At 34.5% G+C, this 12,033-nt stretch overlaps 1 protein-coding gene and 1 pseudogene across 3 annotated transcripts in view; one reads left to right on the forward strand and one right to left on the reverse strand.

Annotated features, from left to right (window-relative positions):
* SLC4A7 (solute carrier family 4 member 7) overlaps positions 1–12,033 on the reverse strand; it is a 98,066-nt gene that overhangs the window by 59,726 nt on the left and 26,307 nt on the right. For all 3 annotated transcript variants that reach the window (XM_028099106.2, XM_028099105.2, XM_028099103.2), the window contains exon 2: positions 519–600. In XM_028099106.2, coding sequence (XP_027954907.1) covers positions 519–600 — 82 coding nt within the window. The remainder of the gene's footprint in view (positions 1–518; positions 601–12,033) is intronic.
* On the forward strand, positions 814–2,172 carry LOC148165068 (dnaJ homolog subfamily C member 9 pseudogene; annotated as a pseudogene).

Genomic DNA, 12,033 nt, shown 5'->3' on the forward strand with positions numbered 1-12,033 from the left:
TTTTTAATTTCCAAGGTAAGTAATGGCAACCACCAACGAAATCTGAAAAGCATAGATTCTAGGAGCACCTGGCTGGCTCAGTCAGTTAAGCATCCGACTCTTGATTTCAGCTCACGTCATGATCTCAGTGTCATGAGATTGAGCCCTACCGTCAGGCTCCACACTGAGCATGGAGTCTCCTTGAGATTCTCCCTCTCCCTCTGCCCCATGCCCCCAGCCCCCACTCATGCGCTCTCTCTCCAAAAAAAAAAAAAAAGCACAGATTCTAAAATCTTTGTTATATCAATACTTTCAACAAAGAGAAATCAAGGAATATCGTAACTGCAGATATGAGTATGGTTACATGGATGTTTGCTACATTATTCCTTAAAACTATATTTAGAAAAGTGTTAAACGTTCTTTCAAATCTATACTCTACCTCATAACAACAAAAAGTTTCCACAAATAGCAGGTAAAATTTAAAGCACACTAACAAACTTTCATTAGTAATTTATCCCGTTAAGCTAAGTTAAACTTACTTTCTAGTTCTTCTTTTTCAAACTTTGTGTTCACAGTTGAGCTGGTTTTGCCAAGATCCACAACAGCTTCTTCATCAGGACCCTAAAAAGAAATTATTCTCATTTACTCATGACATCAAATATACACTAAGAACCTACTAATAGGGGAATTATTTGAAATAGTCAAAAAGTAAGTAACAGATTGCCTTCCTCTCAAAGAAGCTAACTATAAGCTAACTAATTATAGCTAACTGCATTCTTTTTTAAAGTAGACTTATAGGTTTTTTTTAAACCACAAAAGACTATACAAAATTTCATGGTAGGAACTGAGGTGACAATTTTTAATTGGTCTTCTATGGAAGTTACTAAGTAATTAGTACATGTATTTACTACAACAGAAAGACAATCCAGATGAGCAATTAGAGAAAATTGGGGGTGAGGGAAACCCTTACTTATCAATATGGAATGCTTTTTTGGTTGTTCTTTGCTCTTAGGTCCCCTAATTAAAAGGAAACACTTAACTCAGCTATACTGGATTGTATTATGGTTCCACATAAAATGGTCAAAAATGAGTCTATAGACTAAACATGTAGTATCACTTCCACTTGTAAATTAACCAAGAGCCAATCAAAGTTATAAGAACTTTTTATTTCTACAAAGGAAAAGCCACGGCAAAATTTAACCTTTAAGGAGGTTCTAACTTTGAGTTGTCTAAGTCTACCTTCATAATTTTGTTCCCGTCTCCAGCTCAACAAAAAGAAATGTATTTTTGTAAAATACTCCATAGACTATTTTTAAAAGAATAAAATTTTAGCTTTACCTTCCCTTCCCAACTTCTAACTTAACTTTGAAAGGAATAGTAGTATGCTCAAGATTCTGTGGCACAGATATAAACAGATGAGCAAATTCCTTCCCTCAAAAGGCTTCAATTTGAGCTGTAGCCCATTCTGAGCCCTTGCCCAGCATGGGTCAGCTGTAGCTGTGCAAGGAAACCTCGCCAACCTTCACCATTGTTAGGAGGCCTTGCACTTTGTCCAATACAACTACCACAACGTGTCTCAACATGTGCACCCTGACTGGGTGGGCAAAGAAGACATCACCACTTCCAATTCCTCAGGAAAGTCTATTCCATTCTAAGACTAGAGAACAGTGTACAATGATCAGGCAACAGTTAACAAGGACTCTGCCATGTTCAACAAAGCCAGGTACTGGGGAGACATACTGGAGAAGACATTCAAGAGTTTGGAAAGATATACAGAGGTTCTGAGAAGAGCTGGCAATATTAAATAAGCCTATCTAACTTCAAGAGTGACACAGATCAGCTCGCACAGTCTACGCTGTATGTGCAGTATGCGGAAGAACCCAGGATACGGAACCTCATGCAGCAAATTAATCACACCAGAGAGGTCCTATCCTCTAATGCTGTCAAGGAATCAATGCAAAAGATTAATGCAAGGAAAAGAATGGCCCAGAAAGAGGCTAAAGATCTAGAAATGACCTGGAAGGAGCTGGGGGGTTTGATGAAGAAAGAGGTCGATAACCTGAAACCAGTGTTCTAAGCAGGCAAAAGGATGGGCAACAGGAAATGGACAATGTTCTGGCTCAGATGGAATCAAAGTACTACAAACCTTCCAAAGGAGGAAAGGAAAGAGCTTTCAAAAAAGAAAATAAATAATCTAATTCAATCTCTTTGAAGGTCGTTATGCTATAACTGGTACTTCTGCAGGCCACAGAGACAACTGGAGATAAGAGAATTAAATAATAAAATTATAATAGTAACATTAATTACATTAATACCCCACCGAATATTATTTTTCTAGAATACAGTTACATTTTTTATCTATCTAATTATAGTACTTTTCAAATTTTGCAAGACACATTTTCAGCCATTCCCATTTTATGGCTGGTCTTATTGTCCAGGATCTCCTCTAACACTTAGAATAATAAACCAGAAAGAACACAGCTTCTAACCAATTTCAATGTCTAAGCATAAACTGGAAGACTATTTAAGAAAGGACCAAATAGGAGGTTGCTTAAGATGCTCTATTAACGTTTCCTCCAACTTTTGATCTACAATATCATACGTTTGCGTATAGCTTTTTTCAATGTCTACAAAGTAGATTCGTATACAAATGTGCCTTGCTATCCAAATTCTGTGTCTAAATTCTCCAACCTTTAAATTCAGGAACTGAATCAATTTGATTACCTTTCTGTACAAATCCCCTGCTATCCAAACTCTATTTGCTTCCCAAAATTCAGAACCAGACACAATACGTTAAGACAATGCAGATCTCTTGATATCCAAATTTACTTTCTGAAGGTTAGATATCCAAATATATAATCAAATAGAGTTGAGTATCAAGAAGTTGTTGTATAAAACTTTTAAGGATTGGTGTTCAATTTAATAAAGAAAACGCAGAGAAGTCAAATGACTCGCTAAGGCTCCATATCTACAGGAGTGGGAAACAGACTGTGTATTTTCATATAATGGACAAAGAAAGACGAGTGACAACAATATGGGTGGTTCATCAAACTGCCTCACAACAATCAAACGCCAATAGTAATGAGGAAGGGCTAAAGCAGGAAACACAAAAATATACACGTAGACCCCTACACACACACACAAAAAAAAAAAACCCCACAAGAAAGTATAATTAGTAAGCATGTCATACTCTAAAACCTTTAGCTCTCCTCCAGTGATTTCAAGCACAGGTACAAGACAAGCAGTCTCCTACAAGACAATTATCCCAAGAAGTAGCATACTGTATATTCTAAAAAGATTAACTGCTCCCATTCTAAACTTTCATTAGCAGGAACGCTCGCTAAGATAGGAAGCAAAACAATATTTTTCTCTTACCCCTAACCAAAAAAAAAAACCCTTTTATTTCTACAGATATACTTACATGTTTAGATGTACTAACAACACTATTAGCTAACACTCAAAAACAGCTTAAGTTGGACATCTAAACATCTACCATACAAAAACCCTGCCAAAATGTGCAAAAAGTGGCATGCCGAAAACAAGCTGTCCACCAGCACATCCTCTCATGGCCCACCCAGCTTGCTCCCATTGAATCGTGTCCGTGAAGCTTTAAGTAAGTCACTTAACTTAAAGCCAAGTAGACTATTATTTTACTGTGACTGACTAGGTTTTCAATAAGAATGTTCGCACGTGTAACTGGCAGAACAAACTAAAGTTCCAATTTTAAGAGTACAAGAAACTTACAGGATTAGCACTGTATAAAGAAGGGGGGAGAGCATCTGCATTTCTCCCTTCTCTTAAAAACTTTTTGTAGCTTTTCAACAACTGTGAAACATGAATCAAAAAGGCAATCTGCTCTAAATGCAAACATTAAGTAGGCCGCACAAATTGGTCATCCTGACATATTACAAGTAATTCAACAAAGTCTGCAGGTTGCATATGACTATATATTGAAAAATCCCTTAGAACAAAGCCATCGATATTTCAAGGGGACAATTCATTTCCGAAACAAACATACTGTGCTTTAAATCCTATCATTTTAGGATAATGCCTCAGTCCATATTTCTAAATAGATGTTTATACTACATAAAGTACATTTGTGTTCTTTAAGTATATACAAAAAATGTGTTACATAGTAATAAATATTTGGAAGGCTAACCTTCAAACTAACACTGTCTCATGTTGATGATTAGGAAAGCAGTAACACAGAAACAATCAAAATACTGTTTTTTTTGTCGTTGTTGTTACAAACACATTTAACTTTAGTAATTTAAAAAGAATAAATTCAAATTTTAATCTGTTAATGTCAGTTATTTTTGTATTTGCATCTAGAAAAAACTTCATTTTTTAACTCCAAGAATATAGTGGAAAACTAAAAATAGTCAACAAAGAACAACCCCTGACATCAAAATGTTTTCATTCTTAACATCAGATGAGTAATGTAAGCCAATGTCTATTAAGCCTTCCTAAAATGAGATAATGCCAAGGCACTGAGAAAATTCAAATACATGGAAGAATAAAAAAGCACCCAAAGTATCTCAGTATAAGACTGACTCACTCTAATCTTAAAATTATTTGCCTTGGTTTGAATTTTCTGTTCCATTTCTACTTATAAAATAAGGTTACTAATCAGATTATAAGTGCTCCATAACAAAGAAGACAACAAAAAATTAGCCATATAAGATCACAAAGAAAGTTTAAATTCTCTGTGTATGAAATGACACATGTACAAGGTTATTTATTACAGCTTATAACAGGAAAAGACTGGACACAATCCAAAAGTCCCTTAACAGAGGAATGGCTATGCCAATGGAATACCAAGTTATGGACAAATGGAAAGCCTCATCAGGCTTCTACTTGAAATTACAAATCACAAATATCTATTTTATTATTTCTATGGGGAGACGCAATCATTCCAAGTTCCAAATCAGTACACACACACACACCAAAAAACACGTATGAATCACTTATTTTAGGGCTATCAAATAGTATATGGTTACTGAAATAAGGTCCAGTAGGTGCTCTGTCAAGATTCCGCATCTCCAGTCAGCATAAGGTTATCATTACTTGGGTTCCATTGCAGTTTTCTAGTGAAAACCAACAGGAGACAGCCAGAAAATCCCTCAGCATATGGTCAGTTTGCCTCTTCTTCCCCTAGATAATACCCTCATTCCCCATAAATTCAATAGTTCATGAAAGAAGTTTCATTCCCTTAAAGGACTAGGAATTAAGGAACTCATCCATTCTTTCAACAAATATTTACTGAGTACATACTATATGCCAAGCATTATTCAGGTACCAGGGATAGATCAGTGAATGAGAAACTGTAATACAATCAAATTTCCAGTTTAACAGTTAATTTACAGCTAAGTGGCTCCCCATGATAAAAAAAATCTGGAGGTAAATTAATTCTCTTTTCCATTCCTAATCTTAATGAATGAGACCTCACAGACTCACAGGTATCAAAAGGCTTTACTTTTTCAGTTCAATATCCAGAGTTTATACATACATCACACACACACACACACACACACACACACACACACACACAAAGCTTAAGTGACATAAGATTACACTGTTAGCTGGTCAAAGAACTGAAATTAAAAGCCAGGTCTCTATAGAGTCCCAGTTACGTGGGTTCTTTGCATCTGTTAAAACTTATAATCACATATTTATGTAACTACTACCTTGATATTCTTTACATACTTATATAACTACTTCTTTAACCTCTTTCTACTATCTTCCAGTAGAACAGTAAGTTCCAAGAAGAGGGGAATCATGGTCTGTTTTGCTCACCAATATATCCTAAGCATCAAACAGGATTCTTGGTAAGCTCTCTAATACTGGAATGTTGAGTATGTTTCAAAGGACAAGACTACTCAGCTAAAAATCTACCCTGGATTCACTTAAAGATTCCTTATGAACACAAAGCTCAAACATAAAAAGGTACTTAGTATTTTGAAAATGTAGTAAATCAGTTTATAAACAAAAAAGCCCATCATCAACACATGATAAAATCAAAATTCAATTCATAAGCAGGAATTCCCAGCAAAATCAAACTATCTGAAACAGACTTTATAACTACGTAACACATTTTACTAATTCTTCCCATAAGTCATTTTTCCATCTGAGACAGCAAAATCTGTGATGTGTATTTTCTTGGCCAAAAGACCAAAAATCAAACTTTAACATGTCAAAGGCATAATTTTAAGGAAAAAAAGAATGTTAAAAGATTATTTAACAATATATTCATAAATCTAGTCTTATATCCGTTTTGGACACTTGAGGTTTACAAAATTTGTTATAAAACAGCATGAGAAGATCCCTATCACAAATTAATTTCTTCATTACATAAAACATATGGCCATAGCCCAAAAGTAACACCTCCAATAAATTATGATTATAACCAAAGAGTTATCAAATACTTCAGTTTATATTCAAAACATACTTAACCATTAAAGACAAAGTGACTTCTTTCCTAATACTTTGGCCAAACGGAATTTTTAAAAGCTTCATTCAAGTAATATTAACTAATCAAAAAACCTAATTTTATAGAATAATAAAGATGCTACAAACATTGCTAACTTTACACAAGGATTTACTCTTTTCAGCATATGACTTCCACAGCCAAGGACACAGAGGATGATACTATTCTAAGCCAGTGCTAATAAGCCTGACATTACTTCAAGCTTCACTAGTAAACTGAAAAAGTCAAATCTGTTTGTAAATAAAACACAAGATCACACCCAGGTACATACAGGTAACTTCTTCTCCAGGCGAAATCTTTCCATGGTAATATATAAATGCCTTGTCTTTGACAATGTAATGCAATTAAGTCCCTTGAAGATTCCAGGGACAGTGAGTACATATCTGATTTAGGTCACTGTGCTTTGCACAGATGAACTCTCCTAAGTTGCTTTTATGGTACAGCCAATCACGGTCTTCTAAGTTACCTAATCTTCCAAGCTAATAACTACAACTTATACAGGGTCACAGAAAAAGAGACTGGGAGCATAATACACACATTTAGTAGTAATAGAACATACCAAAAGAGAAGTAGTAATAGAAAATACCAAAAGAGAAATGTAGCTACCAGTTTTCAACTGAAACTTTCTGTAACAGTGGTTCAAAAGAGAGCATACTCTAAGGATATATGGGAATGGCTACGTGACTGAGAAACAACAGATAGATAGATCTTAGAGAATAGTGAGAGTAGATAGAGGGAACTTAGAGAATAAACTGCCAGCAACATAGTTGGTTAAATCTAGCCCTTTCACTTAATTTCAGGAAGACCCAAAGATGTTTTCATCTGAAGAAAGTTTTGCCTTTTTATCATTACTCTAATATTTATACCAATTTATCACAACTATATTAATAACAAGATTAATAAATCACATTATGGTTTACAATTATTTTAACCAAAAGTATTCATATAGATAACAGCTAAAAGAGAAAAAAGAAAATGAGAAGCACTCCCCCAACTTTACAGACTCAAGATCTCTAAAAATTATGGAAGACTTCAAAGGGTCTTTGTTTATATAAGTTTAACATCTATATTTACTATATTGGAAGTAAAACTGAAAAAACTTTAAAACACTTAAATTCAATTTAAAATAAAATCATTACGTTAACAAATAGCATTTTAATAAAAAATAATCCTTTTCAAAAATAAAAAATTTAGTGAGAAAAAAGGCTTTTACATTTTTGCACATCTCTAACACCTGACTTAATAGAAGACAACTAGATTCTCGTATCTACTTCTTTAATCAAGGATATGATTTGGTTGAATCATATAAAAAATTCCTGATCCACACAATACTCTGTTGGAAAAGGGAGGAATGTTTTAATACTCTTTTCAGGTAACTGTGGATATTTTTTCTTTGATATTTCACCAAATTCAAAAAGCAGTCATTTTTTTTTTATTTTGTTTATTTTTTTTTAAGTAAGCTCTACACCCAAGGTAGAGATCAGGACCCTGAAATCGAGTCGCATGCTCTACCAACTGAGCCAGGCAGGCACCCCAAAAAGCAGTCATTTCTTAAAGATTAGTTTGCAAGTTAGAATCTAAAACCATTTCAAATGAATGCTTTTGTACATGTATACTGAAATCCATTGGTCTACCATGCACTTTGAATGGCTCTCTCACCCATTTGTAAAATATGTGTTCACTGGGTTCTAGAACTTTTCCAAACTTCACATTTCATTATACGATATAAAAAAAATGCATTTGTTAATATCATCAATAATCTCATCAGAGAAGTTCAAGTACTGAGAAACTGACAAAGTCAGGCTGGCAGATTACAAATTTTCCAAATTTCTTGTTTTATCATGAAAGCTAGATTTATTATCATTGGTAACAAATACTACTAGTTGTTTTTCTTGAAGTGGTAGGTTCACTTCATTTCTTTCTTAGGAAATATCTGCCAAATGTCAAGTCTGAATAACCAGTTTAGTCTGTAGTTACTTTCAAGTAAAAAAGCAGCTAGCTTCAGCTCATAATTCAAGCAATCACACCAGTGCTTTTACTCCAGACCATTACTGGTACTTCAGTATGTAACAGAAGTGTTTTCATGCATACTTCCTATTTTGTCATTCAGAATATTAAAGCAATGTGCACTCAAAGACTCAGATTTACTAAAACAGTTTTTACTTCTTCATCAAGGACATTCATAAGTGAAAATGTTTCATTTTTTAAACTGAGAACGCCTACCAGGGCTGTTTGGTGCCTCTGCCTTGTTTTGAGCTAAGGGACCACCAGTTTTACTCATCATTGTTTCTGTACCCTCAGATTCCACAACTGTGGAAAAGGCAAATAATGTCTTAGCACTATTATAAAAATAGTTTTGACCTTACAGATCCCCTGATCTCAGGGACTGGCAGAGGTCGAGGGATAGCACTTCTAGAACTACTGTAAAAAGCTGTGTGTTGAAAATACAGAATTAAGGAGTTCTGGGTGAGGGGTGCCTGGCTGGCTCAGTCAGTGGAGCATATGACTCTTGATCTCGGGGTTGTGAGTTTAAGCTCCACATTGGGCACAGAGCTTACTTAACCAAATTAATTAATTAATTAATTAAATAGTTGTGGGTGGATTATATTCTTTTTAGTTTCTCTATGATATTGTTTGTTCAACAAACACTTTTAAGAATGAAGACTAAAAAGTATCATTCTATTATTCTGGGTTTCTAGAAAATAAAAATACTTACTGACCACCTATTATGTGCTAAAACTATGCTAAACATGATGACATATACACATTATTATATAGTACATTTAACCTTCAGATATTTCATTTAATCCTCTCAACTCTAACTATAAAGCTCAAAGAAGTTAAATTACTTCTCCAAAGTCACAGATCTAGTAAGCAGTAGGTTTAGGACTCAAACCTAGTCTTTTTCAGTCCACGCTTTTTCCTCTACTCCAACGGTATATAAAGAAATTTAAGAAAAAAAAAATCCAACTATAGATGATTAAAACAAAATTCTAACTGAACACGAATGAATTAAATAAAATGCCTACCAAATTCATAAAAAATGTAATCTTAATTTAGGGTGCCTGGGCAGCTCAGTCGGTTAAGCGTCTGCCTTTGGCTCAGGTCATGATCTCAGGGTCCTGGGCTCCCTGCTCAGTGGGGGAGTCAGCTTCTCCCTCTGCCCCTCCCCGAGCTCATGTGCGCATACTCTCTCTCAAATAAATAAATAAAATCTTTTATAAAAATTTAAATATGTTAGTCAACAATTTTTAAAATTTTCAATACATCACACCCAAAATGAAAAGTGTCTGCAATCAGGTTCAACAGCAATTCCTACAATAACCTCTTGAAATTTACCTCCTGTAGAAAATCTTGGTACCTCCCCGCTAGTATTTAAGAGCTTAACATCCTGGTCAGCCATAGGTCTCCAGCAGTGGATTATAAAACCCTGAGCACAGGGATTTAGGTAGAAGGAAGGTAGGAAAAGGGGGTTGGGGGAGAGGGTGAGGAAAGGAAGGTTAAGAGGACCCAGGAGGGAAAGAAGGAATTAGGTACATACAAATTTTTAATTTCCTAAATTGCAAAACAAAATTAGCTCTTCATCAAAATACAAAAGATCCATTTCTCCAACATGTTACCTGTTGTGACAGTATCCTGGGCACTACTAAAACCAATATTCAAATTAAACTTTAAATATCAAGTTTACAGATTATATAGAAAGGTAAAGTTGTTTTATTCTACCATTCTCTTGATAAAATGAAAAGATATTAACTCAACATATAAGCTCCAGAATTTTAATCTGGATATTTCCTTAAAAGATTTTTCAGCAATCCTTACTTTTAAGGCAATCTATAGAGGTATGATCGACATGTAGAAAGTTGTATGTATGTAATACATACAACTCGATAAGTTTGAGGATACACACTCATAACCATCACCACCATCAAGGCCACAGACACATCTGTCACCTCCCAAAGTTTCCTCCCACCCCCCCTTAGTACTGAGTGTGTGTGTGTGTGTGTGTGTGTGTGTGTGTGTGTGTGTGTGTGTGTGTTAAGAATACTGGACTTACGCTGTCAAAAAACCTCTCAGTATATAATATAGTACTGTTAGCTGTAGGCACTATGCTGTGTAACACATCTCTAGAACTTAATTATTTTGTGTATCTGAAAGTCTGCACCCTTTGACCATCACCCCCCTCACTTCCTCCTACTTGCAGCCCCTGGCACCCATCCATTCCACTCTCTGCTCCTGATATAAGTGAGATCATACTGTATTTGTTATTCTGTATCTGGCTTATTTCATTTAGCCATACATTTACATGAATCAAAACAGCTTCCTTTATTCCCTTGTTCTCTCTGCCCCATTTTTAACCTTTTCTCCATTTCTGTAATGCAAATAGAAGTATGTATATTCTTACCAAAAAAGGTAGCCACATTACAACTCACTGTTATATACATAACTTGATTTGTTCCAAACAAAAAATATATCCTAAAGATTTTTCTGTTATTACTATATGGCAACTTCATTTGGAAATAAATTAAACAAACCTGTACATGGTAGAAGAAATCAAGACTTACACAAGGCTCCCCAAATAAGCACTCGTTCCATACCATGTCCACTCACCAGAAAGAACTACATTCTGTTTTTGTCTTGTAACTGTTCTTGGTAGCTAGAGTTGTCATCATAACTTCAAATAATATATCATTTTAGGCAGTATCTGCTTACTTTACAAGAAGAAAAATAAGGATTTTCTACACACTACCCCCGACACACACACACACACACCTTTTTCACTTACAATCTCCTTTCCATATCTCAGTTTTGAATTAGATTTTTATTTTTATATCAATTTATTTTATATCAATTACATTCTGTTCCATATTTATAATGAAGCCTTCTAAGTAAGCTGTGTCCTCTGGTTAATCCCAAAATCTTAAAATCCACGTTAAAAAAGCATTTGGAGTACTAGGATTACTTAAACACTACTTATCTAGTTCAGAATCAAGATTTATGATTGGACCATTAAAAATGTCACTAAGCCCCTGCTGCTCAGGAAACTCAAATATTACAGTCAAGTAAATCTCTTTCAATGTTAACTTAAGTATAATAAGAATACAAAGAACCTGCCCAAAAATGATAATTTACTAGATACCAAAAACAAACATATTAAAATGCAAAATACTGAAGATTCCACTATCTCTAAGATAATCTATTCCCAATAAAATCATGAAAAAAAGGGGGGTGGGGGGCATTTTGCCTAACAAACATTCCAATATACTAAAAAACCATGATAAACAAAACAGTATGGTACCAACACAGAAGCAATAACTAAATATTTTGTAAGACAAAATAGAGTCAAGAAACTGAAAGTAATTCATTTATTAAATGAAAAGACTTCTTTGGTTTTCCAGTTTGATGAAATAAAGTTGTCGACATCAAACCACGGGTAAAAAAAAAAAAAATTCTAGATGGATTAAAGATACTTAGAAGGGTAATATCTAAAATTTAAAATAGTACTTTGTATTATTGGAGTGGGGATATATTCTTAGTCAAGATGAGAAATCTAGAAGCCATAAAGAAAA

This window comes from Eumetopias jubatus, unplaced genomic scaffold, assembly GCF_037043125.1.
Source record: "Eumetopias jubatus isolate StellerSeaLion01/CBP00866 unplaced genomic scaffold, mEumJub1_p1.0 scaffold_1, whole genome shotgun sequence".
NCBI lineage: Eukaryota > Metazoa > Chordata > Mammalia > Carnivora > Otariidae > Eumetopias > Eumetopias jubatus.